Here is a 24,589-nt window from a genome sequence, read left to right as displayed (position 1 = left end):
CAAGTGGGTAGCTGAGGTGGTCTATCCAAATTATAAAAATTCATGCCTTTAAGTTAATTAATGGGGATTTAGTTTAAAAAGAAAAAAGCTAGCTCCATTTTTTTGAGTATGTGTTTACTGCACTTGAAAATTTACTTTTTCTGTGCTTTTGCCCACATAAATACTGCCTATGCCAGGACAGGCTACACTAAGCAAGTAAGCTATAAAGGTTAAGGGAAAGGAAAGGAACAGACATTACAGGTCAAGAACTGTCTTGCACACCAACTCATGTTGCCATAATTTATTGGTTGCTGATTTAGACCAGTTTATATATGTAACATGCAAGATGAAAAAAACCAGTCATTTATTACAAAAATATGGGTATCGCACAGCTCAACAATTCTATGAATGGCAAATCCAGATCAAGTCTCAGTGGAGGTAGCAAATGATGCACCTACCAATTTTTTTCTTCTCTCTAGTAAAAGGAATTACTTTATTTATGACTAAAAAGCATACAGATGACTCAACACATTAAATATTTAATTAATCCTATTTGATAACTTGATTACAGCCAGAGAATCTGCTCACAGTAGCATAAGAAAACATGGAGCCAGCTAGGCAACATGGAACTGCTCTACTATGAAAACATACTTTAGCATGACATGGGAGAGCACTGCTTGAACTACAACTCACCTTAGAGAGCACAGCAATTCAGTCAGCACACAATGCTGAAATCCAATTGTATTTCAAAGGTACCAGTTGCTTTGGGTCTTCAATGAGTCATTTCTGGTTTGAAACAGATTGCAGAATCTTAATTTGGAAGACACCACAAACATCCCAGCGTCCACGAGCTAACAGACACTGCTCTGACAACATGTCCCTTCCTACTGTAATTCTGCATAGGCTGGGTGTGCATGGACCCACTATAGCGCTTCATCCACCGGTATTGGTAAAAAGTAGCAAAGCCACCCTGAGCCTCATCATTTCTAACCAATTAATAATCTGGGGGGGGGGGAACAAACCCAAAACAACCCACGTCTTTTGCAGTGGAATTCTGTGCTCAGTACTACATACCTTGCGACTCGAACAAACAGAACTTCCATTAAAACCAGTAGGAGCTAAAAAAGTGCAGCGCTTAACATAATTATTCCCATTTTTATACTTTGTTGAGCTCTTTAGATGATGTCTCTTCATACCATACTCAGAGGACAGTATTTAGGAATTTAAAGAGCTTGAACTCTTGATTTTTCCAACAAGAAACCACAAGAGAAAACAGATTAAAATTAAAGCGAATTAAAAAAAAAACAACCCACAACATCAATGCCCAGCATATTTTCTTTTAAGTCACAAAAATTAAAAGCAGAAGTGTGTCTTGTTTTTTAAATGACAGCTTATCAGGATCTTTATTTTACGTTGACTTGAGAGCATAAATACACCTCACAATTTTTCCTCAGGCTTCTTCCAGTTAATTAGTAGTATTTTCCTTTAAAAAGGGGTTTTTTTTATTTTCCTTTTCATGCCCTAAATTAGTATTTGTATTAGCAACAGGTTGCAGTAAGTCTTGTTCTCAGAGGGGCTGTAGCACAGCAGAGTGTATTGGTTTTTTCCAAGCATCAGTTGCTCAGTTTTCTAAGGGTTTATCACAAGGATGGCTAAGGTTTGCAGCGCTGGACAAAGCGTGGATAGAGGCAGACATCTCGGATATGGTGTCTATTCAGAATCCAGGTTAGGAACCGTTCTAATCCCAAACCATATCCACCATGAGGGCACGTACCATATTTTCTCTGTGAAATTAAAATCAGAGTAGATATTAAACATTTTCTTCTTATTTATATTATAGTTGCAGTACTACCACCAGAAAAAAAACCCACCAAACCCTTCCAAGATTACTTTCTGATGAGGAAAATGGACTATACTCTTTTCAGGCAAGGTATGTGTGCTGTCCCTGAGTTTCCTGGGGCAGTGTAAGGACTAGAAGAGGAAAAATGAAGGTGAAAAAGAAAGTCTTAATGATTGGTTTTCAACCACCTCCTCTTCTCCTCCCCTTATGCTAGTTAGAGCTTTGCCATTCAAGTCTGTGAAGGCCAACCTCTCTTTATCTAACAATAAACACTGCAGAAGACTTGACAAAAAATAATCAAAATATCATGTATGACAAGCAGTGCATCTAATCTGTTTTACAAACCTGATCAGTATACCAGTAGTACGGTGTGGGATCAATGCCCTCTCTCTTATAGCCTTCAAGTAGCTCCTCACTGTCCCATATACGCATAGAGCCTCCAACAATTTCACCAACATTAGGCATCAACACATCAACCTACAACACACAGCATAAGACCAAATTATTACAATTAAGCTGCCTGCACGAGGGGAAGGAAAAACAGCCCAAACTTAAAAGCATATTTCCAGAACACATTCTGCCATGTAATTTTAATGCTCCATAACAGACCCAATTTATAGATGGAATAAACTAACTGACTAGGTTCTCTCACTTAATCTCTAATACTCTTGGTTGCACTGAACTGTAAAAAAAAAAAAACCAAACCAAACCAAACCCAACAAAACCAAAACAAAAACACAAACCCACAAACCAAACCAAAACAACCACCACCACACCACAAACCCAGCAGCATTCCTAACAACCACCACTCTTCCCAGCTGCCAGACAGGTAGTGTTTAGAGAATACAGTCTCCAAGAAGCAACAGAAGTATTGTCATTAGACTAGCACTTACCTGAGGTCAGTGAAGAGCATGCTCACTATGACCTACTGACATTTTATTAGCACTTCAGAGTTGCTTTGTTTATTTCTATAGGATCAACAAGCCATGCCAAGAGACACCCAAAACAAAACCTGGTAAGAATTCTCCAAGATTTTCCTGTGGTACTTATTCATTTTACGCTCACTCACAAGGACATTCCCCACTCTATTTAGAAGCCTGCAACACTATGTAAAATACCAACTTACAGATTCAGTAAGGCGGGAATCATCATGACAGCGTTGCATATAGAAAGACTTTATCTCTGCAGGAAATCGGCACAACAAGATTGGTTCATTAATGGTGTCTGTCATCAGTCTCTCAGGAGCTTCAGGAATATCCTAACGTTAAAGAAGGCTTTATTAATATTTAAAACCAAAACCACTCAAGTTATTGGAGTCCCACATGTATCAGGCATGAAACAAAGACAGTTTCAGACCACATGTATCCACACATTCATCCTAATATACCTGAATTTTTAAACCCAGCTTCTCTTAGAAGAAACTATATTTATATATAAAAGCATATATATCAGGGTGGAATCTGTTCAATTACAATTCAAGTCTTCCCAATGTTTCAGACAGAAAACTGAGGAAAACCTAAGCTATAATGTAGACTTTCCAAAGAACCAGTTAACACTGAAGAGCCCAATCTCATTCCTCCCCAATACCATTTTCCACAAACCTTAAGACCAAGAAGTTTAAGGGTTTCCTTGTTATGTATATGGACTATTTCTTAAAAAACGTCAACTGATCAGTTACATAGATTAGGTTATTTGTTTTTTATTCAAGTTTTCTGACTGAAATTTGATAAACTGTGAAACACCTAGCAGAAGTTTCATTTTGATCAATTCACCAGTTTTACTGTTTAAAACTGAGAAGTGAAGGATGACACCAGTTACAGCACTGTTACACTGACCAACAGGGAACATCAGTGATGATGTGATCATAACTTGTTAAAGGAACAGACTTTGTTTAGTCAAAACACTCTAGTCTATCCCTAAAAGGTTTAATTTGAACTTTTATGCAGCCAATGGTATCACACTTCCCTTAGATTCTCAGTTAAAGTCAGAAGATTAGATTTTTATTTAATAGGAGAAAACAACCACACCTGTTACTTCTTTCAATCCAAGTGTACACTGCATTCCAGCACTGACTGCTGTGGAAGCAGGGCAGAAGGAGCCAACTATAGCATGTGCAGCAAGGAAAGCACAAAGAACATAAGCCTTGCACAAGGGCAGCTCACACAGCAAATGTCAGCCTGCAACGGGGGAGAGGAGGCAAGAATCCTTATTTCCCTCTGGAACCTTAAGTTCAGTGCAACTTGAAGGCCTTTCTTTCCCTTCATCATCTCTATCATCTTTGATACAGATAGGAAAAACAGTAACAGCAAAAAACCCAACACGTCTGATTTTGAGCTGCCAAGGTTCCCTTGGAATATGCTGTGTAGACTTTGAAGTTAAACAATTATATGATCACCTCCTAAAAATCTCACTTCTCTTAAATCCTTTGATGACTATGGCTACACTGTCAAGTCCTCTTGAGCTCCTTCAAATAATTTTTTCTTACATGTTGGAGGACAGCGAGACAGGGAACAGATGGATAGATGACAACACAGATTTTGATTCCAATGTTCAAAGACATTATGTGAAAACCAAACCCACACTTGCATTCCCCATTATTACATCTCCCAGCACAGTCCAGACAAAAAACAAGACCTCACTGAAGTTTATAGCAGAACTCCCTTTCACTTAAATGCGACTAGAATTTCACTTCTTATCAATATAATTTGAAACAAAACATGACAGATTCACACAGCAATGGTAAGCCCAATAGCATCATGGTCCAAACACACTGTTTTTCAAGAGACTTAAACACCCTGAGTGCAGAGCAGTGGGATTTTGTTTGGTTTTAATTCCTGAAGAGCCTCAAAAAGACTTACTTCTCCAAACTCATAATAAGTGCCATCTTCCTTCTTCACATCATGTTCCTTTAACCACTCAATGGCTTCAGTATAGTTCATTCGTCGGAAAGGACGTTTAGGGGGCTTGAAGCCCTGCAAGTAAGGGTAGACAAAGACAGTTGGAAGAGTACCATTTGTAAAGAATACTTTTCTAGCTGATCAGCCAGTCCACCTCCAGACTTGAAGCATACACACTACTCTTTCCAGGTCATACATCAACAAATTATTACTTAATAAATAAACAAACAAAATCAAGCCCAGTACTGAAAAGCTATAACCAAACACAACCATCTTCCAAGCCCAGTGAAGCTCACAGAACAGATGCTGAAAAGTTGGCAGGAGAGAGAAGAGAGGAAGTATTTTCAAAGCTGTTTCCTTTTCTATAGGAATTAATCTCACATGTAGGCGTTTTAAACTGAGCCATTAGCAGAGGTTCCATGGGCAAGGCCACAAAAGAACATTTTTGCTTCCCTATGCACAGAACAGCTTCAGAACCCGCCTCTGTGAGGTGGGTTGTGCTTCTGCTATTTCCTGACCCCTGTCTCAGCCCAAATTTAAAACTGAACCTCCCAGTGTTTATCAGGAAAACAGGTCAAAATACCAGGGATGACTGAGTTTGTATGTGGTCTGAGAGAAAAGCTAGTGATGGAGATAAAGTTCGCAGTCTCTTAAAGCCATCTTCTTTGCAAAGGCAACAGAAGACAAAGAGTCTCTAACAAATGAAAATAGCTTTAGAGCTCCATGTTCCAGTGTGGAAAGTAAAACACCAGTTGTTTCATTGCTCCCTTGTGCTCAATCTGCAAGTACCAGCCGATCAATATTACGAGCTCTGGGATAGAGGGTTTTATTCCACTGGTACAGTACACATTGCAATAAATCCCAGCACATTGCTGGCTCCTGGAACTTGCTAGCAGGGAACTTCTTCCCCCACAGTCCCCTGCTTCTGGAAAAGTCATTACCAGCCTTGCAGCATTTTCACCCTTGCAATGTTACTTAATATTCTTCTTATTATTAATATTAGTAAGCAAGCAGAGCTCACTGCCATGCCCTGCCTTCCTCAAATGAACATGCTGATCAGGAAAGGCTAAAGATCATATTTTCTTGGCTATTCATGACTGTTCCACATAGCTGCCTACCGGGTTTAGGTCATAGAGTAAGCTTGATGCAGGTGACTTCAAGACTCTGTCTACTACATCACAAACCAAGCTCTCCAAACGGTCCAACAAATCCTCGAAACTTATAAAAGGACATTCAGCTTCAATGTGAGTATATCTGAAACACAAAGTCACACCATTACAAAACCACACACAAGCAAAAAATCTTTAGCTATGAAAAAAAATCAACCCCACAACCCAAACCCACACACTTTTGTCCCCTTTTTCCTTTCTCCCACTTCTACACTGTAAAGGAAATAAAGCCACAAAAAAAGGTGTGTGTGGGGGGAAGACAACATTATGAACTGCATTTTCGAAAAAGACAAAGCTTCCTTAAAATGTATCAGCTCTGTTTTGCCTCAATCTTCCTTCACTAAATGTCAACATATTATGACCAGCTGGACATTCACCAAGACAAGGCATTACCCTCGAATACACTTTTGCTCAGTCCTTCTGCATTATCATTATACTGTCTGCTCACTGTACATTATGTCATCCAACTGTCTGCTACTCCCCTGCTTTATAAATTCACTTATAAATAAACAGCAAAGAAGTATACTCTCTCCATACTCTGCCAGGTGTCTGCGGGTCCTGGATTGCTCAGCTCTGTACGACTGAGCAATACAGAAAACATCTCCTAACGCTGGAATACATGTCTCCAGATAGAGCTGGGATGATTGTGTTAAGTATGCCTCTTCACCAAAATAATCCAGTTTGAATAGGGTTGAGCCTCCTTCCACCTGTGTCTGGACTAAAGTTGGTGGTGTGACCTGTTAAAGAACAAGATTGTCATTACTTGAGTGAGGAATTCAGGACAAAGATGACAACACATAAGAGCAGTGATGCAAGGCACACTTTTCCAGAACACCACCTACAAAGCTTTTGATTGCACACATACAAGTACTTCAGTCTGGTATCTTTCAGCACATTAAAAACAGGTATGCAGGCTGTTTGTCAAACACGTTGTAACACCTACATGCCTCAGGAGTGTCTACACACCTTTGAGATCTATGTCTATGAAAGTGATCAAATAATAGTTTCCTAAGAAACAGCTTTTCTTTTGCCCCTTTCAGGTCAATTAGAAAGTCTACACAGTTTTTCCAGGAAAAAGATAGTCTTGAAGTCAGGACATTACAGTAGTCACTTGCTGACAAGGGAAAAACGTACTTACTTCATAATATCCATTGGCAAAGAAATGATCCCTGAAGGCCTGTACTACCATGGAGCGCACCTTGAAGATTTTGGACATATTCTCGCCTCGAATCATCATATGCCTGTTGTTAAGTTGCACATCAACCTCTGAATCCTCATTGAGTAGATTGTCAGCCCCTCCTGCTGGGGCCAGACCAATAAGCTCCCAGTAGTCACAGTTCAGCTCGTGGCCTCCTGGAGCCTGCCAATTTGAAGAGAAACAAAAATTTCAGAAGTCCATGTTTTGCCCCTTAGATGTCACCATCCGGCACCATGGCAGAGACGTTAATCCAGTTTGAACAAAAGATGCTAAAATCCCAATTGCGGTATTTTCAAACTGACTGCTTTGTAACTCAGTTATACCACACTTGGAAGTGCCATTTGTAACCCACCTTGAGTCTCTCAGACTTAATGCTAATGGGATTGAGTACTCCAGTCAGATAAGTAGAAGCATCCAGATGCATTCAGTTTAAGTATATCACAGACAGCTGGGTTTATTCAGCTGGAAGAACAGAAAGCTAAGAAGGGGGAAACTACTTACTACCTTCAAATATTTAATGGGTGGTTATAGAGAAGATGGAACCAGACTCTTTTTGGATGTGTTCAGCAAAAGGACAAATGTCTCAAGTTGCAGCAAGGGAGATTTCAATTGGCTATAAAGAAAAGAATTCTTCACAGGGTGGTGAAATGGTAGACCATAGACCAAGCCAGACTGTAGTCTCCATTCTTGGAGATGTTCAGAAACACATTTGGACAAGACCCTTGGCAACCTGACCTCACATTAGATCTTCTTCAAGAAGAGGGTGGACCAGATGACCTTCAGAGGTTCCTCCCAACCAAACCAAACCATTCTGTGGTAACTTACACTGTGTACTACTTTTGGCTGGGATGGAGTTAATTTTCTTCATAGTAATTTGTATGGTGCTACAACACAACACACTGGCAAAAAGACCCTTCTTGTATGCCTTAAGAACACTACATGCACACACAGAGCGAAAAGTCCTCTCATCTATTAGAAGAAAATGCAGACCCAAGATTGCAGTATGACATTCAAGGTATTTTGTTCTTTATACTATTTGAGCCACATTCTCCTACTGGCAGACTTCAAAAAAGTTGAAAAAACTTGCTTAGATCACAACAGAGGAAGAACTAGCTCACTATGGGTACTTTTGAGTCCGTCTGTCAGAGACATCTGAGCAATCTTTCTGCACTAGGTAGCATCTCACCACAATGTGAAAATAGCAAGTTTCATGCTGGCTAATCTCCCCTGTCCTATTTGCTGCCATACGGCAAGCAGAGGACCCCGCACCAGGGCTCAGCCCTGTCCAGCTGCCCAGGCTACAGAACGGACCTCTTCATTTCTGGTCTCACCAGCTCCCCCGTGTGGGTCACAGAAAGCTTCTGTCCCCTAAAAAGGTATTTTCATTCACAGTATTTTCAGGGTATAAATGCAGATTTTCAAAGTCTAATCAAGAGATTTTACAAATCTGGTGGTTTTGTCCGCTAAAAGCATTGCATCGTTGTGATGAGACATGAAAACATGAAGTGTTTTCAATGTCCAAAACATTATGAGCAGTAACATGCTATGAGTTACTTATGATTACCAAATTGCATAAAGTTGTTTAAAAAAAAGTGAACCCTGTTTAGCTGCATTTATTTTTAGAAGTCCCAGTAGTGTAAGCTACGAAGAAAAGGAAATCTTGCTAACTTCTGATTGGCAAACACCACAGGGAGTGGACTCACATTTAACTGAGCTTGGCTCTGTAACCTTAGGTCAATCTCTTGGGGATAGGACCTGAGTGGCAGGACAACCAGAACAATTAAGTCTATCCAAATTTCATTTGAAAAACGTGCCAGTAATGGCCAACAGCATGGCTTACAAGAAAACTGAATTATGTACAAAGTACCAAAAAAGGTTAACACTTTGACCTTATTTTACACACTACAGGCAGCCACAGCAAGGGACTACTTAGCTCAAATACTGTCTACTACATCTTGGAAACAGTTTGAACCAATGTAACACTCCAAAATATGATATTCCGCCCCCCCCCCCGCCGATATATTTCTTCTCTCTGTTATCTTACTAGAGTTAGTACACTTAACTCAAGAGACCAGACAGGAGGATATAGATTGCCAATCCACACAAAAGAACAACTTTCATTGCAAGAGTTGATGACAATTTTGAATATAAATCTAAGGGAAGAGGTAAGCTTACAGACTAGCAAGATTAAACATACTTCTGTCCTCTCAATCTCGACATTACTGCTTTGCTTTCTCCTTCAGAAAAAAAAAGTACATTACTATAAGCAGCTATCAGGAGCTCATGTCTTAAAAAGGACTACTTACAATTCAAATAGAACAAATGGTGGCCTGAGCTTGCTTGCTGTTTCTGCATCACAAGTTTTGCAACACACCTCCTAATAACTAAGACTGAAGTCTTACAATAATTTTCAGTAAATATCCTGATATAGGCCTGCATATTCTGATGAGTGCATTGAGCTGCTGTCACAGATAAAGGTTCCTAAAAGCTTCTCTCCTGCCTTCAGTCTGAATCCTTTTCATGGGCCATCATTCATGCATACCTGCTTCACACAGCTTTAGCCCTAACTCCAGATTCAAATAATTTTCCAAACAGTAACAGTGTGTAGATCTAGAATGGAATGAGAGAGGCACAAGGCATAAGCATCATCATATTCTGAGACCTAAAATCACACCTGCCCAGTCATTAATCTGAGACCACCAATATAAATAAAATTTTACAAAACAAGTTATAGTAAACTGCCTAGTTCATACATCTGCCAAGTGCTGGAGGACAAATAGAACACAGTGAAGAGCCTACAAACCCATCTCAGTAAAAGAAGACAGCAAATCCCAAATTCTTAATCTCACAAAATAAAAACTGAATAAACCTCTTGTTAGGGAAAATAAAGCTACGTCATTTATTTAGCATAATTTTCCACTGTTATATTCTAGGTAATATCTATGGGACATATCAGGAGAGTATTGGTTCAGGCAAAAGCAGAACAGTCATGTAGTTCACCTGTCACACACTGAACTGTGGCTGACAGCAGCAGCTTTGGCAAATTTATTGTTCTCTTTAAACCAAAATCCCACCAAAATCGTCTAATAATTATTTCCACCTCTGCTTCTCCTTCCATCTGGAAAACAACAAGCTGTTGAAGAGGAGAACCCAAACACACTAACTCCCATACCTGCTTGCCTTCAGGAACAAGGTTCAGCGTACCATACACTGCAACACTGCTCTCTGTAGAGAGAATTAGCCCATTGTAACACTGACACTACAAAGAGAAAAAGAGACAAAGGCACAGTTAAGGTTATTTTCTTATTTTTAGTTTTCCTACAACATCTATTGGAGTTACAGACAAGATTAACTCACAGTCACCTCTAAACACTTCTTACATTGACAAAAAAAACTGTAGTGGTAGGAGACACAATTTAACAGTAATACAACTTAATCAGTAGGTTTAGGAGAACTTCCAATCGTCTATATAAAAGAAAAAACACATGAGGTATGAACACTTATTTAATGACAGAACAGAATGAAATCACCACAGCTTACCAGTTCATCTGAAAGGACACACTGAAGAAAACCTGTGCCATCTCTCAAAACAACGAACATCAAATTTTTTCCTAGTTAGAAGAAAAAAAATCAGAGCACCTCAGCTTTATTCACCAATCCATTTGAACAGACCCACTCCCAAGACATATTAATCACTGATGTGGAGATTATTACAGAAGGACTGTGATCCCATTCTTCCATTTTAACAAAGATGCTCCAGCTAAGCACTGAAGTATTAGAGGTTATAGAAGCCTGTCATAGAGCTGTATTTTGTATAACAAGTTAAAATAAGTTTCAGTAGACATCAAGAGCAAAGCCTGCTCCAACCCCAACATGGGATTGCACCACCATGCCATGACCTCAGATGTCTCTCTGGTCCTGAGGGACTACAAGTCTGTTTGCAGAAATGCTGTATGCACAGGCCCAAGGCACACCTAACATGGATAAAGTGATGTCACCCTGGTCACCCACCTCTCCACAAAAGCATATAATTACAAAAATAATATGCTAGAAACAGTTCACGATATCCAGATCCACAACTGCTTCATCAAGTCCTTCAGTGATAACTTGAACAAATACCCGTGGAGTCAGAACAACCTCTGCCATCCACTTCCATGCCCCAACCAAAGCCACCTTGCTAATGAGAATACCAATCATTTTGATAGCAAGTACTACTCACTAAACTTATCTTAAAAGACTTTATGCTACTACGTATAACTTTAAAATTCTAATTTGCTGATTTCACTATAAGCAGATGCTAGTTAGCTCCTCAATTTGCAGGATTAGTTTAAAACACAAAACAAGTCTTTTGAAGAAATTCTGCAGGACTGACCTCCAAACTGAAAATCCCGTAAGATTTCAACTAAGAAATGTCTATATACTCATTCATCGCGCAGAATTTTCAGTGTTGTAGTGACCACTGTGATAAACCAAAGAGGACATCTAACTGATGGTTGAAAAATTTAAGAATAGATGCTGTCTGATTCATTGTAAGTGTCCGAATTTTGAAGGCTACTGCATTTGTTCCATCTCTCTGCACAGGTTCAATAACTTCTAAATGCTTGTGGTTTACCTTGCCTCCGTAATCTGTGAATCCAGCCAAAAATCTTCACTCTCTGGCCTCTGTAAGCCTCCAGAGCATCAATCTTTACCTGTAAAGCAGGGAATAAAAGCAATCAAATAGAGAAATGATTCACCATTCAGATGGTGTTTTCCACATAATTACTTAGAATACAAATGTATATGATGCCTCCCTCCCCAAAATGGCTCCTCCTAGCAGCACTTTGAAGTGAAGTTCCATCCAGGGCACAAGCACAGCTGTCAATATGAAACAGCTGTTTAGTAAAGAAGGAGTATTTTAGCCAGGACAGGCAGTACATTGGGACGGCGTTTCCAAACTTCATATTGAGTCCTTTCTATTCAGCAGGCTTACTTTGCCATGCAGAAACTAAGGACTGTAATAGTTTTTAAGGAAGCTGACTTTGCATTTGACCAAAAGGAGAAGTGAAAACACGTAATAGCTCACACTTTAAGACTAGAGGACTTGGGTACTACTGGAAATACAAGGCACATTAAATCACCAAAAGACTTGGAAAGGATGCCGCAGACACATATTCTGGTGCTCTGAATGCACTCTGGATTAATTTCTAAAGACATTCAGTGGATGAGTTCAGTTAGCAGTCAAAGAAGCAGAGGGAGACTAAAATACCTCGATCTGACATAGGCACACCTAGACACGTAGCTGAGGTACTGACACTGCTATAGTCAGAACAATTAACCCAGCAGTCACCTTCAAAATGGATCACGCCTCAGGCAATTAAGGACTGCTACAGTGTACCAGTCTAGAAGAGACTGTGATTTCAGCACAGCTGTGCCCAGCTGACCCTTTCTCAAAGAGCAGCCAGGGGAGTGCAGGGCTCCAATCAAAACCATCTTCTACACATGTATGTAGAAACCTCTTCTACACAGGGTCTATCCAAAAACCCATCACAGAGCAGCACACATAATACCTGCTTATGAAGCTAAGGACTGCACCAAATCACCAAATCCAGCAGGACTCTACAAACAGCTAAATAAGAACTGCATTCCAAGTCTCAATAACTTAAATTACATCCTCTAACCAGCACTATTTCTTCACTCTCCACCACTACAATAAACAAAGCAAATCAAAGCAAAACTAATGATTTTTTTCCAACAGAAATATGCTCTCGATCAGTAGAGAAACAGACAGAAAGAAGCCTGATATGTGAGCTAAGAAGGATCAGGCACCCACCAAGTGTATGAGAAAGACCAAAGTCTATATACTAGGGGACACAGATAATCAGAAAAACAAAGTTACATTTATGGACAGTAACGAGACAGTGGCCTTCAACAGCTGCCAGAGCCACAAAGCAGAGACAGACTCAATCTTTGTGCAGACAAGACACTGTAATACAGGCCATGTATCAAGCACACTGGATCTTACTCACACATTTTGGCTCTGGAAGACTAGGATCATTCTTGATAACAACCTTCTTAGCTTCCTCCAGGTTCTTCTCTCTTCTCAAGAGATCTTCTGCCTGGTTTAAAAAAAAAAAAAATATTAAACAGCTATAACCAGGCTTTGTAAGATTCCCACTCTTTACAATCACTGAGGACTATAATGTACACTTACAAACACAGATGTCATAAAAAGCCTTGATGTTACCCTGCTGGGGCCTAAACTTGCCCTAATTCAACACCAGGATGAGAAACAATGCACATATGCATTTCACATTTTTTCTGGAAAGTCTAAAGGCAATAGATTGCAATTATTCAAAACTCACCCAACTTCAACCATTTGCTTGTCCTAATCTAAGCAAAGGCAAGTTGTGAACAACATTGTGTAAAACAATGACAGACATGAAGAACAAACGGAAGCTTTTTCGGAGGGGCGCGAACGACAACAATGCTGTTCAATGTTTTTGGAAAAGAAAGGTGGCATGCTTCCTCCAACTTGCCATCATCTGCAACCTACCTCCTTCTTCTCCTTAGCTTCATTCTTCATTTGTTCCCTGTGCCACAGTTTTTTGACATTTTTCATCTGTGACTTTGAAATAATGGCCCACCTCTGAATCAATCCAAGGAGAGAGCAGAAGACATAAGATTACATTTGTGTCCCTTCACACAAAGGGGCATTAAAATAATTTCTACTAGGAAGCTCTAATGCTACAGCACCTCATTTTCTTTTTGCGAATCCACATAAATAGTAGGAAACGGTTCCTTTCCTGCTGTCATCAAAGCCTAAAAAGGGGGAGAAAATAACAGAATCAATGGCACTGCAAGCGAACTAAAGTCATCCTTAAAGAGACCGAGCAGACATCCTACTTCTGATCCTTCTAGTCAGAGTTGCAAAAACCGGTACAGAATTTGCATTCAGAAATACAAAGCCAATCCCTTGACCTAACACGCAGCTCACGCTCTTCAAAACGAACAGCAGGTGTTTACCACAGTTACCTTTAAAACAGTCTTGAACGGTTTCTTTTGTGTCCCATCACCAGTGGAATCATTGCCTTCTCGTTCAGAAACATACAGCTCTTCTGCAATACGTGACAAAAACGGGCAATTAGTCAAAAGAAAAAAATTATCAGCTATGGAAACGGTCAGAAGAAACTGGACATGTGTAAGGATATAAAACCTTCATGGTTATCAGCAGCGATAAACCTTCAAAAACAACAGTTGGTCAGACAGGCTAAGAATAATTTCATATTTTTCCATTCTAAAAATCAGCCCATGCAGTAAACATGTTTTGTTAAAGCCTTAAGGACTCCCGAAGTAGTGAACTCTTGAATGTCACTGGCCACACATCAGGAGCCAAGAAGGAAGCAGCCTTTTACAGAAACAACTTTTTCTAGGCAAGCAGGGAGGCAGTAAGCTGAGAAAAATCAGAAAGTTGAGGTCTCACAGCCAAGGAACGACTAATTAAAAGCACAGCAAACACCTCCTCCTTCCGCCAGCGCCTGGAGCGAAGCCAGTGGCCCAGGGCAGGACCCCCGTGCCCCGCAGCCCCCCCCCCAGCACCGCCGCCGCTCCCTGCCCCGGGGCTCCCGCTCCGCTGACCGGCTGCTCAAACGCGATCCTCCCCGCTCGGCTCCAGCTGCCAGGCGCGGAGCGTGTGCGGCCTGCGGCCGACCGCAAGGCCACCGCCAACCCCCCCTACCCTCCCTCACCGGCGCTCCCTCACAGCCGCCTGCACCGAGCCGTCCCCCGAGTCTCGCTACGGCTCCCGCGCCTCCAGCCCTCCCCTCCTTCCCAGGGCTTCTTTCCTTCCCGGCCCCGGGACGAGCACCCTCCCCGCCGGCCAGAGCAGCCGGCACCGGCAGCCGCCCGCCGCTGCCGCCATCTTCTCCCTCTGGCTGAGGGGCGCGGGCCGGGGCCGGCGCAACCGCACTGCACCGCACCGCGCCCCGCCGGGTCCACGGCCGGGCCCACGGCACCGCAGCGGCCGCCCGCCAGGCCTCACCCAGGACGAGGGCCGCCGTCCTCCCCAGAACGTCCGCCGCCATGACCGCCGCCCCGCACTACTGCCGCCGCCGCAGCCGCCCGCCGGAAGCGCCCTCACCGCGCTTCCGCCGCCCTGCGCCAACCCGCCGCCGCCTTGCATCAGCCGCCCCGAGCCAACCCGCCGCCGCCTTGCATCAGCCGCCCCGCCCCTGCCCGCGTGCGCGGGGAGCCCCGGGCCGCGGCCCGCCCCCTACCGGGCCCGCGGGGAGCGAGCGGCGGGAGCAGGGCGGGACGGGCCGGAGCGGCGGCCGAAGGGCTTCTGCGGTAGGGAGGGGGCGAGGGCGGCCGCTGTGAGGAAGAGCGGTTGTACCTGGGAACCTGCAGCCTTCGACGCCGCCTGGGGAAGCTTCAGCACGAAGGCGGCGGTCCCGGCGGGGATGGGCCGCCGGCTTCTCCCAGCAGCCAGGCGACGCCGGTGAAACCACCGCGGGCACCACGGAGCCAGCTCCGCCGTTGCCTGCCCTGGCAGGACCAGCGGGAACATCTTCTCGTGAGGGGAGGGACGCTTTCAACTCCCTTCTCAGCTGCTGCTTAACGCCTTGGTCACCCTTCCGACAATCAGACCCTAGCTAAAGCAGCCTCGCTTTTCGAGGCCGGCCGAAGCCAAACAAAGGGTTGTCTTTAGTAAGTCTCGTCAGAAATAAGAGGACTATACCCACCTCAATTTACATATTTAATATTACACCCCATCTTGGAGTCCAACACGTGGTGGGGTTTGGGTTTTTTCTTTTTTTAAAGACCAACCTCCATCTGTCTCAATGAGAGATTAGTTATCTCTGCTTCCTACTTATACTCCTCTCCCACTTCTATTCTTACCCATATACTTACTAGATGAGAAGCTGTAAACTTTAGGATATTTATTTGCATTAAATTTTTTGAAATGTACATTCCATTATACAAGAGCTGCGTATCATAATTTTTACTATAAAACCATTTCAGTAATCAACATTAGTCTGCAACTCAGTAGATAGAAGTGAAACATTCATATATCTCAACTTGAAGAGTAGAAGTATCTGCAAATGTAAAGAGACTCATAAAAACCCTTTTTACGCTCTTAAGAATTAACTCACTAGCAAGTGAAATATGTTCCATCTAAAAGCAACTGTTTTCTAGTTATCCATTATCGAGTGCTGTATCTAAAACTGAAATGAACAAACTTTCGCCAGCTCAAAGGGCAGCTTTCCAGAGATTAGATATATCTGTTCATAAATACACTGTATAAATAGATACAAAGATATTCTAGAGTTGGAAAGAGAGACAGGCAGAGAAACAAAAAGCAAGTGAGGAATAAACCCCCTCTCTTAATTATTGACTCAGATCTCTTTATTCCAGGGGAAATCGAGGAATTGGCTATGAAAGTAATACTGACATATCACTCGTACTAACAAGATGCAAAGAACTATCTATCTCTGTTTGGTGCAGCAAGCTGTAGTCAATGTTGAGGAAAGAGAAAGGAACAGAAACCACACCTATAAGTGTCAGATTTCCTAATAAGGACTGAAGTTTATCACCAGATATATCAATCTCAGCTGTACAAGCTCAGCTGAGAATACCTAAGGCCCTCTCAAAAGACTGATCATCTGATTTGCCATTATGACTGTGCAATTTAATGAAATGGTGCACACAGGGTAACTGTTTGCTTTCAAAGACAAAATATGAAATGTAGGTGCAGTTTTATACCAATGTATTATTAAAATGTGAAAAAAGTTTGCAAATCCAGGCATCACTAAAAAAAAAAAAAAAAAAAATTACAATGCTGGGTTTTCATACCCTAGCACACATATCCTTCACTTTCACATTAAACAGGTATCAGTTGCACAAGGATTAGATAGCTCCGTAGAGAACTCTTGGCCTTTCTATGTTTCCAGTAGTCCAAAACCAGGGAGTTCTGTGATAAAACATAAAAATCTTCATATCCTTATGCCATTTGGTTAAAAAAAAATATCCTGAGTTTGCTTAAAAAAAAATATTTTTTTGTGCAATCCTTGGGATAAGAAGCTTCTCCCCAAAATGCAGTAAATCAGCTTGTTTCACAAGCATCTCTGACTTCTGTCACACCGTTGCCTAGGACTGCATCTAAAGGAGCCCGTTTTTTCCGTATGCTGCGCCCAGAAGCAATAAGATCAGCATATCCCCGCTGATGGGAGAAAGCATAAGCAGAACGACGGCCAGATATCCCTCGGCGAAAAGCACTCTGCCTTCGCTTCCACTGTTGTTCTTCTGCCATGTATTTCTTACGGTTCTTCTGAATCTTCACGCATGCAAAGACAGATTAGTTTATGGATTACAAGGGAAAACAGCTTGTTTGCATTTACTGTCATTTACCCGATACTTTTTTACATCCTTAAACTGCTTAACAGGAGGGTTCTCTTGTTTATATTTGATTTTGTTAGAAACACGAATATATGCAGTAACACACTGCCATTTCAGGAAGACTTAATGTATTATTTTGAACTTCATTATTTTCATTTATCTTTAAATGTCTTTCACTGAAGTGGATTGAATATATGTAACGGAAAGCTATTACTCCATTCTCATACTGACACTTCTTTAATATCTTTTTAAACACTACCACCACAATTTTAACTTCTCATACCCATATGCTATTTCCCAGCTCAAGGCAGAACAGAAGCAAACAAAAACTGTCCACTATGCTCTGATGCGTAACAACGGGCACTCCAGCACAGCCCAAATAAAAACAAGTCAGGCCATCAGTAGCTTCAAAGTGGGTTTCTGTGGTTTTACAAAGTCAAGTGCTCAGCCAAGACAAATGATGAATGAGCCCACGCTGAACTGTGTGCTGAGCTTGTACATGTACCTCTGCATCCCACAGAAGCACACAAGGAAGATACTGGGAAAGAACACATCAAAGTGACAACGCTGCTTTGGATGGCAAAACATCACAGCACCAGTTGTCGTCACCCAGCTGGAAGGCAGGCTTGGTCTGGCCTTTGGAAAGCCCTGCTGCCACCCTCCCTGGCCGCGGGACCTGAGCTCCAGTCTCATGTAGTTCTCCCTAGGGCACAGTCACTTATTTGTCTCTAATGCTAGCACCCATACTGACTCTTGTAAGTAAATACAAGCCAAATTAACCAAAATAACCTAAGACTTTACTCACTCTATCACTTTCGGAAGGCCAAATTGTCATTGATAAGAAACGCTGTGCCACTACAGGAAGTAAGCAAATAGCAATTGATAAAATCATGGTCAGCCAGAGGTACGGCTGTCTTAGAGCATTTGGAGCAGTTCCTAGGAATAAAAAGAGCAAAAAATTAGTTTATGACATGATCAAGTAAGCTAGTTATAAAATACAAATAAGATACTAAAAGCCACAGCTTTTTTCCTTAGGACCTAACATTCAGGTATTCTGCTGTGTAACACAACATCATGCATTTATTCAGAGACTCTACTATAAAAAGAGCATAATAGGAAAGAATTTTATAGAGCCTTTCTACTATAACATATCCATATTAATGTCAAAGCCCTTTTAAGAGTTACAGAACGCTGCAAGACAAACACTTGGCTGAGATGCATGGCTTTTGTCCTGCTTTAAAACAGGCAAAGCAAGAAAAAGTCCTCCTGGTATTGGTATGTACATGGTCTAGAAAGCAAGTGATATTTAGTAGCCAAGCACCCAACCTCATGGAACTTTCTATCAAACTAAGTAGCAGCCATATCTTTATAAACTTCTGAAATGCATAAAGTATTCAGGTAGAAGGCAGTTACGGAAGTATAAAACATTGGTTAAGGTCAAAGAAAAAACATTATATTACAGGCAACTACCTTTTTTCAGTTGGGCTCAGCTTAAAAATGAGAACATAAAAATGAGGGGGGTTGTTATTTGTGTGGGGTGGGGGGGTTAGATCCAACACGACATATGAAAGATTTGTCACTAGAAAATTAGGAAGCAAAGTTTTCCCCAGAAAAAAATTTCCAACTGGCTGCTACTTACACCTCCCTGGACTTCCAGCAAAATCCCAAGTAGCTGCTAACAGCATTTGGCTCTGTCTTACTTTGGGGTTTTACCTTCCACTGATCAGTTAGAGCAACTTGGCAAACGCATACCCTGCCAGATCATCACATTCCCTTTACTTTAAGCTGCTCCACCAACTTTAACTTAGTTTTCATCTGCAGACCCCTACTGCTGGGCAATGTCAAGTTCCAGCTGATTTTCATTGAAAGGAAAGAAATACTCCAATAAAGAAACCTGTCCCCAAACACAAACAAACCCCTTCCTTGGAAGTGAATTAGTATTTAACATAATTTCCTTTCACAGGCATCAGGTTCATGCCATGACATTTTGGCCATAGTTCTGCTCAAGTTAAAGCTGTGTGAGACAGGAACAAGAAACATAAAACACAAGGACTGACCTGTGAACTGAAAGGCAGAAGGAAAGAGGACGTGGATTCCAGCACTGTGGAAGTCAAATGTGATACCGAAGTAAAGTGCAATACTCCCAAATACTGAAAAGGCATTAACAAAAGTCCAGTAAGATGTATCCAAGCCAATCTGAAAGCAAACAAAAGCTCTAAATGAGTTTATTAACTCAAAATAATGTCAACTACTCTGAAGACTTACAGCATTTTGGTTGAGTCATCTCTCATCCAGTTACACATCAGTCAGAGAGAAAGCATCAACAGAGAAGACAGAAGGCAAAAAAGGGAAGTTTTTTGTGTATTGTTACATTTTTAGTACACAAATTTAGCAACATGACCAGAAAGTGTCTCAAAGCAACAGATATCAGGAAGCTAAGCTTACTTACCTGAAAATTGACGACAAATATAAGAGAAGATGCTGCTGTGACAGCAAATGACTGATAATCTGAAGGTGCTTCTCCATCTTGTCCCATAGTTTTAAGGTAAGCTCCATATGGTATGAAGAAGATTATCAATGAAGTTACAGCTCCATGAAGCAAACTTAAAAAGAATTTCTTGTAGTTAAAAAGTAAATCTTTCTGTCCCAAAATGTACAGTCTAGGGAACCGAAGACTCAATTTGTCACTCACATCCTTAATAAAGGGGGAAAAGAAGAAAAAAACAAAAAGTTGCTGCAATTTCCTGTTCTCTGTGTGAGCTTTGAAGAGTAAGAAGCTGTCCTGGTTTCAACTGAGATAGTTAATTCTCTTCCTAGTAGCTGGCACAGTGCTATGTTTTGGGTTCAGTATGAGAAGAATGTTGATAACACACTGATGTTTTCAGTTGTTGCTAAGTCATGTTTAGACGAAGTCAAGGATTTTTCAGCTTCTCATAACCAGCCAGCAAGAAAGCTGGAGGGGCATAACAAGTTGGGAGGGGACACAGCCAGGGCAGCTGACCCAAACTGACCAAAGGGGTATTGCATACCATATGGCATCATGCCCAGTATATAAGCTGGGAGGAGTGGGGTTGGGGGGATCGCTGCTTGGGAACTAAATGGGCATCGGTTGGCAGGTAGTGAGCAATTTCATTGTGCAGCACTTGTATATTCCAATCCTTTTATTATTATTATTATTATTGTCATTTTATTATTGTTACTATTATCATTATTCTTTTCTTCCTTTCTGTTGTCTTAAACTGTTCTTATCTCAACCCATGAGTTTTACTTTTTTTTTTCCCCTCCAATTCTCTCCCCCATCCCACTGGGTGGGGGGGAAGGAATGAGTGGCTGCATGGTGCTTAGTTGCTGGCTGGGGTTAAACCACAACAGAAGCTCAAGTATACAATGTCCCAAAGGAAATGGCAGATTTCTTTTCCTTTTCATATAGCAGTGTGGGCAGCAGCACTTTGCACAGAGTAATGCACGCAACTAGGAAGAACCAAGTATGGAGGACATCTTTCACAAAGCTATCACATTCTGTTTCCAGGCTTCTACATTTTTAGCCCATTATTTGCCAAGACAAGAATGTCCACAGTTGCACAGCTCTTTACAGCTGTATATTGTGTTGGAGTCCTTTCCCAACATGGTGAATAAGCAGAAGATGGGGTGCTATCATTACATGTCCTGACTTTAAGCCTCTAACAAATACTCAAGTGAGATCTTAATTTGGTACTGAATTTATTTCTTAGCTTTTATCATAAAAGAAAGCAGAAACATTGATTTGCCTAATCAACAAGTAAGCCTTGTATGGAAAAACAAGTGGAGAAGGCCAAAAGCACTTGTCCCACTGAATTGAAACAAATGCTACACACCAAGACTTCCTGTCAAGTACAGTAATTCAAAATTGTTCAGTCCCTACATCTTCAGCTCAGAAAGGTAAGCAAGGAATACCTTTTCCATTAACAAAGCTGCCCGTTGCTGTGCTGTGTGAATGAGTAGCAGGCACTTAGAAATATTTTAACAAATATCATTAGAGCTGAAGACCTCTGACCTGATTAATTTTGGCTATTTCAGTAACCCTCTGCTTATTGTCCCTTGTTACCTCACACACTGGGAAGAGGAATATATTTTTAAAATCAAAAAAACCAAACATAACCCCCAAAATTCCTTGTACATAAAACAAAGCAGTTTCAGTATAATTAAAGGCTTGATGTTAGAAGCTTTTAGATTAATCTGTTGTTAACAACATGGAGAATACCTGGTCAAGCAAGCCAACTAGCAGAACTGGGAGACTAGAATACAATACGTTGTACAGCGTGATGAACCAGTCTTCATATGCTGTCTGCAACAAGAGGAGAAATTTAAGTAGTTAATGATTTCTTTTTGATTACACCTTTCCCTTCCAATTCCTGAGAAAATTCACATGTGCTCTACTACAGCATTAAATCACCTGTCTCAGCATTTACCCAAAAGGCAAGCAAAAGGCAAGCAGCACCTTAGCTCAAAGCTCTGCTGAAACTGATTTTAGCCTGTATTAAGCTGCCCCACTCCTTACAAACCATTGTTGTTACGTGACCTGGAAACCCATCAAAACCGAACACCTCAAACTAAGTCTCAGTCTGGTTTATAGCTGCACTTGTGACTGTGATGAGCACTTGGCATCTCACATACAAGTCTGGGAACCTTGGTTTCTTTTTATGTTCTTTTTTTGCTCTGTCCTCAGCATCCACAGTTTCCATCACAGCAAACAGCATCAACCTCAGGCAGGGCTGCTTGTCTGTGACTATGGCCCTGACCCTCCATGCTGGTCCATGCAATGACATCTGCCTGTCTTTTGGTTATGCTCATGGAGATGCATCTCAACTCTTAAAAGTCCTTTCAACACAACCTTTCAACACTATGAACTTCAAACACTGCCAGTTACAAGAAGCACGTTTCAAGCCATTCTAGCCAGCAGGTCAAGACAAAAAAGTTCAGGTTTGGTTTCCTACTGATATATACATGCACCATCTCACTTCACTTAGGAATATCTTAAGTAGCAGGGTTGAGAAAGGTTTCCCAAACTGCTATATAACAATCTCTTCCTCTCTTCCTCCCTGTACAATCATGATACTGACTTTAGTGTTCTGAAATCATAACCAACTGCTTAGCTTGTAATTAACTAGCTTACTAGTTATCACCTATTCTCCTGCAGAAATTACTGATGATAACTTCAGGTTCCCACCACTTCCCACGTTAAGCCTTTGCTATTCTGCACTGACAAAAAAGTAAGATCTGTTTGTTAATATTACACACAAGCATGCCTTCTTACCTGGGCAGAAAAGCCATTAAAGAATGAATACCAGATGTGGACTAGTGTAAAAGCAAAGTTTTTGTAGAAAAAATATCTTAAAAACTTGCACATCCTAATGTAAGACCATCGTCCGTGGACCAGCAGCAGTCTTTGGAGGTAGCGGAATTGCCCAAAAGAGTAGTCACTTGACATGACGGCTTGCATCCCTTCTTGGCCACTGATTCCAACTCCAATGTGGGCAGCTAAGTTAATGAAACAAACACCACACACTATGTTGAATAAAGGTAGAGGAACAACATGACCGAGGGCAAACCTTCTACTGGTTCCTATTCTCTGCTTCAGGTTCTTCTGCCCCATTTTATTTCTGCATACAGCACAAAGACTGCATTAAAGACTAACACAACAGTGCATAAGCCCTTCCTTGCCCTGTTATTTACTGCTCACATCTCCATCATCACTTGGATTCTCTCTCAGTCCTTGTTCCATCAGAATGGATGCTGGGAAATTTGACCAAGCAATGAGACAGAGCAAGCAAACCCCTGAATGAACTGGCCAGTCAGTTTACAAACACATTTGTAACATAAACCATATCCCAGAAGTTTCTTTCTCAGTGGGATTTCTCAGGAAGCAGGTCAAAGAGCACCAGTTGCAATTCAGGACAGCTAATGCCTCCAAGGGGCAGCTAAGCTATTGCTTTGTTCTTTATATTACACATTTGTAACCCACTGTGGCGGTGCATTTCTTTGCCCTTCTCCAGGCTGATTTACAAACTCGGGAAGGCTCGCTAGCCCTTCACATAAGCGTGAGGAGCCGGGCAGCGAAGCGACCCTTGGCTGTGCCAGGAACTCTTCCCCAGCTGAGACAGGGAGATCTGCTGTGCGTCTCAAGGACTCCTGCTGCCCGGCGGAGGGAGGCGGGGGACGGGAGGAGAGAGAGCCACTTCTCAGAACAACCTGCACCCAGTTCTCTCTCCTAACGACCTGCAGACCTTGTTAGTACAGTCCTCCCCTGACAGTCTGGGAGCAGCCCCTATCTATGTTTTGAGTTCTTCTCAGTCTCGGAGTTTCCCTTATCTGCATGTGAAATGGTACCAGCACAGCTGGCATCCCAGCAATTTGTTGATGGCAAAAGTCCATCACCTCCCGAACCTACAAGCAGCGGTGCTACGGGAGGCCCTTGGAGCTCTCCCGGACCGCAGCGGGATGGGATCAGCATCTCCCCCTGAGTGGGACGCCTCTCGGAGCTCCCAAACTCTCCTGTTTGGGAAAATCGGAGGTCTGTCACCGAAAGCCAACATGGCCAGGACTGATTCTCTCCGCTCGTTGAGGCTCAACCCTTTGCCCGTTGAGAGAAATGCTGAAGCATTCAACATGAATATTTTCACTGACTTCGAGGGGAATTTTTAACAGGCATACCTCTTTTTCCTCTCTCTTTTACTCTCTTTTACCCTCTTATATGTATTATCTCTTAGTGTCTTTACACACATGCATGTACTAAGCATATTATAGCAAGTATATTATAAGTTATTTTCAAATTTATACTTAAATTACTGTTGTGAATTTCATTCAACTGTGAATGAATTTTAGGCTGCTACTATACTCATAATCTCTTTAGATATAAACTGTTGACCAAGTCTGGGACTAGGAGTCGATCCAGCCGCACCTAGACTCTGACAGGAGTTTAGAAAGCAAGGGGGTCTTCTCTGAACCTCATGACTCAACGGGAGGGTCTCCCTTACCCTTTCCCACATTCCTGATCTTTGCAGAAATCACAAGAAATTAATTCTTTGTAACATTCCCTTTTACCCTATTACATTTTCAGTCCCTATATACACAAGCTCAGTTTGATCCTGATTTA

The 24,589-nt window shown here is 41.8% G+C and overlaps 2 protein-coding genes across 2 annotated transcripts in view; both read right to left on the bottom strand.

Annotated features, from left to right (window-relative positions):
- Positions 1-265: 265 nt before the first annotated feature.
- On the bottom strand, positions 266-15,241 carry NARS1 (asparaginyl-tRNA synthetase 1). Its single transcript, XM_075019642.1, has 15 exons — positions 15,104-15,241; positions 14,098-14,180; positions 13,819-13,884; positions 13,619-13,711; positions 13,092-13,181; positions 11,696-11,774; positions 10,624-10,694; positions 10,256-10,342; positions 7,024-7,245; positions 6,423-6,622; positions 5,835-5,970; positions 4,678-4,791; positions 2,946-3,077; positions 2,165-2,296; positions 266-1,763 (listed from the first exon to the last, which is right to left on the bottom strand). The coding sequence occupies exons 1-15, from the start codon at positions 15,144-15,146 to the stop codon at positions 1,632-1,634; spliced, it is 1,680 nt and encodes a 559-aa protein (XP_074875743.1). The 5' UTR covers positions 15,147-15,241; the 3' UTR covers positions 266-1,631.
- Positions 15,242-16,001: 760 nt separating this feature from the next.
- The window catches only part of ATP8B1 (ATPase phospholipid transporting 8B1), a 44,300-nt gene continuing 35,712 nt past the window's right edge, over positions 16,002-24,589 (bottom strand). Inside the window, exons 24-29 of the mRNA XM_075021354.1 lie at positions 22,751-22,974; positions 21,698-21,781; positions 19,907-20,152; positions 19,515-19,653; positions 18,263-18,393; positions 16,002-17,395 (exon numbers count right to left, since the gene is read on the bottom strand). Of these exons, the coding sequence (XP_074877455.1) occupies positions 17,165-17,395; positions 18,263-18,393; positions 19,515-19,653; positions 19,907-20,152; positions 21,698-21,781; positions 22,751-22,974 (1,055 nt within the window). The 3' untranslated portion in view covers positions 16,002-17,164. The remainder of the gene's footprint in view (positions 17,396-18,262; positions 18,394-19,514; positions 19,654-19,906; positions 20,153-21,697; positions 21,782-22,750; positions 22,975-24,589) is intronic.

Source organism: Buteo buteo, chromosome Z, assembly GCF_964188355.1.
Source record: "Buteo buteo chromosome Z, bButBut1.hap1.1, whole genome shotgun sequence".
NCBI lineage: Eukaryota > Metazoa > Chordata > Aves > Accipitriformes > Accipitridae > Buteo > Buteo buteo.
This window is presented reverse-complemented; position numbering and strand designations above follow the sequence as displayed.

Coding starts and splice junctions, on each gene's coding strand:
- NARS1 (XM_075019642.1), bottom strand. CDS start 15,146: ATGGCGGCGGACGTTCTGGGGAGGACGGCGGCCCTCGTCCTGG. Junction 13,712..13,818: donor ATTCGCAAAAAGAAAATGAG/GTGCTGTAGCAT, acceptor GGATTGATTCAG/AGGTGGGCCATTATTTCAAA. Junction 10,695..11,695: donor TCACAGATTACGGAGGCAAG/GTAAACCACAAG, acceptor TCTTCTAACTAG/GAAAAAATTTGATGTTCGTT.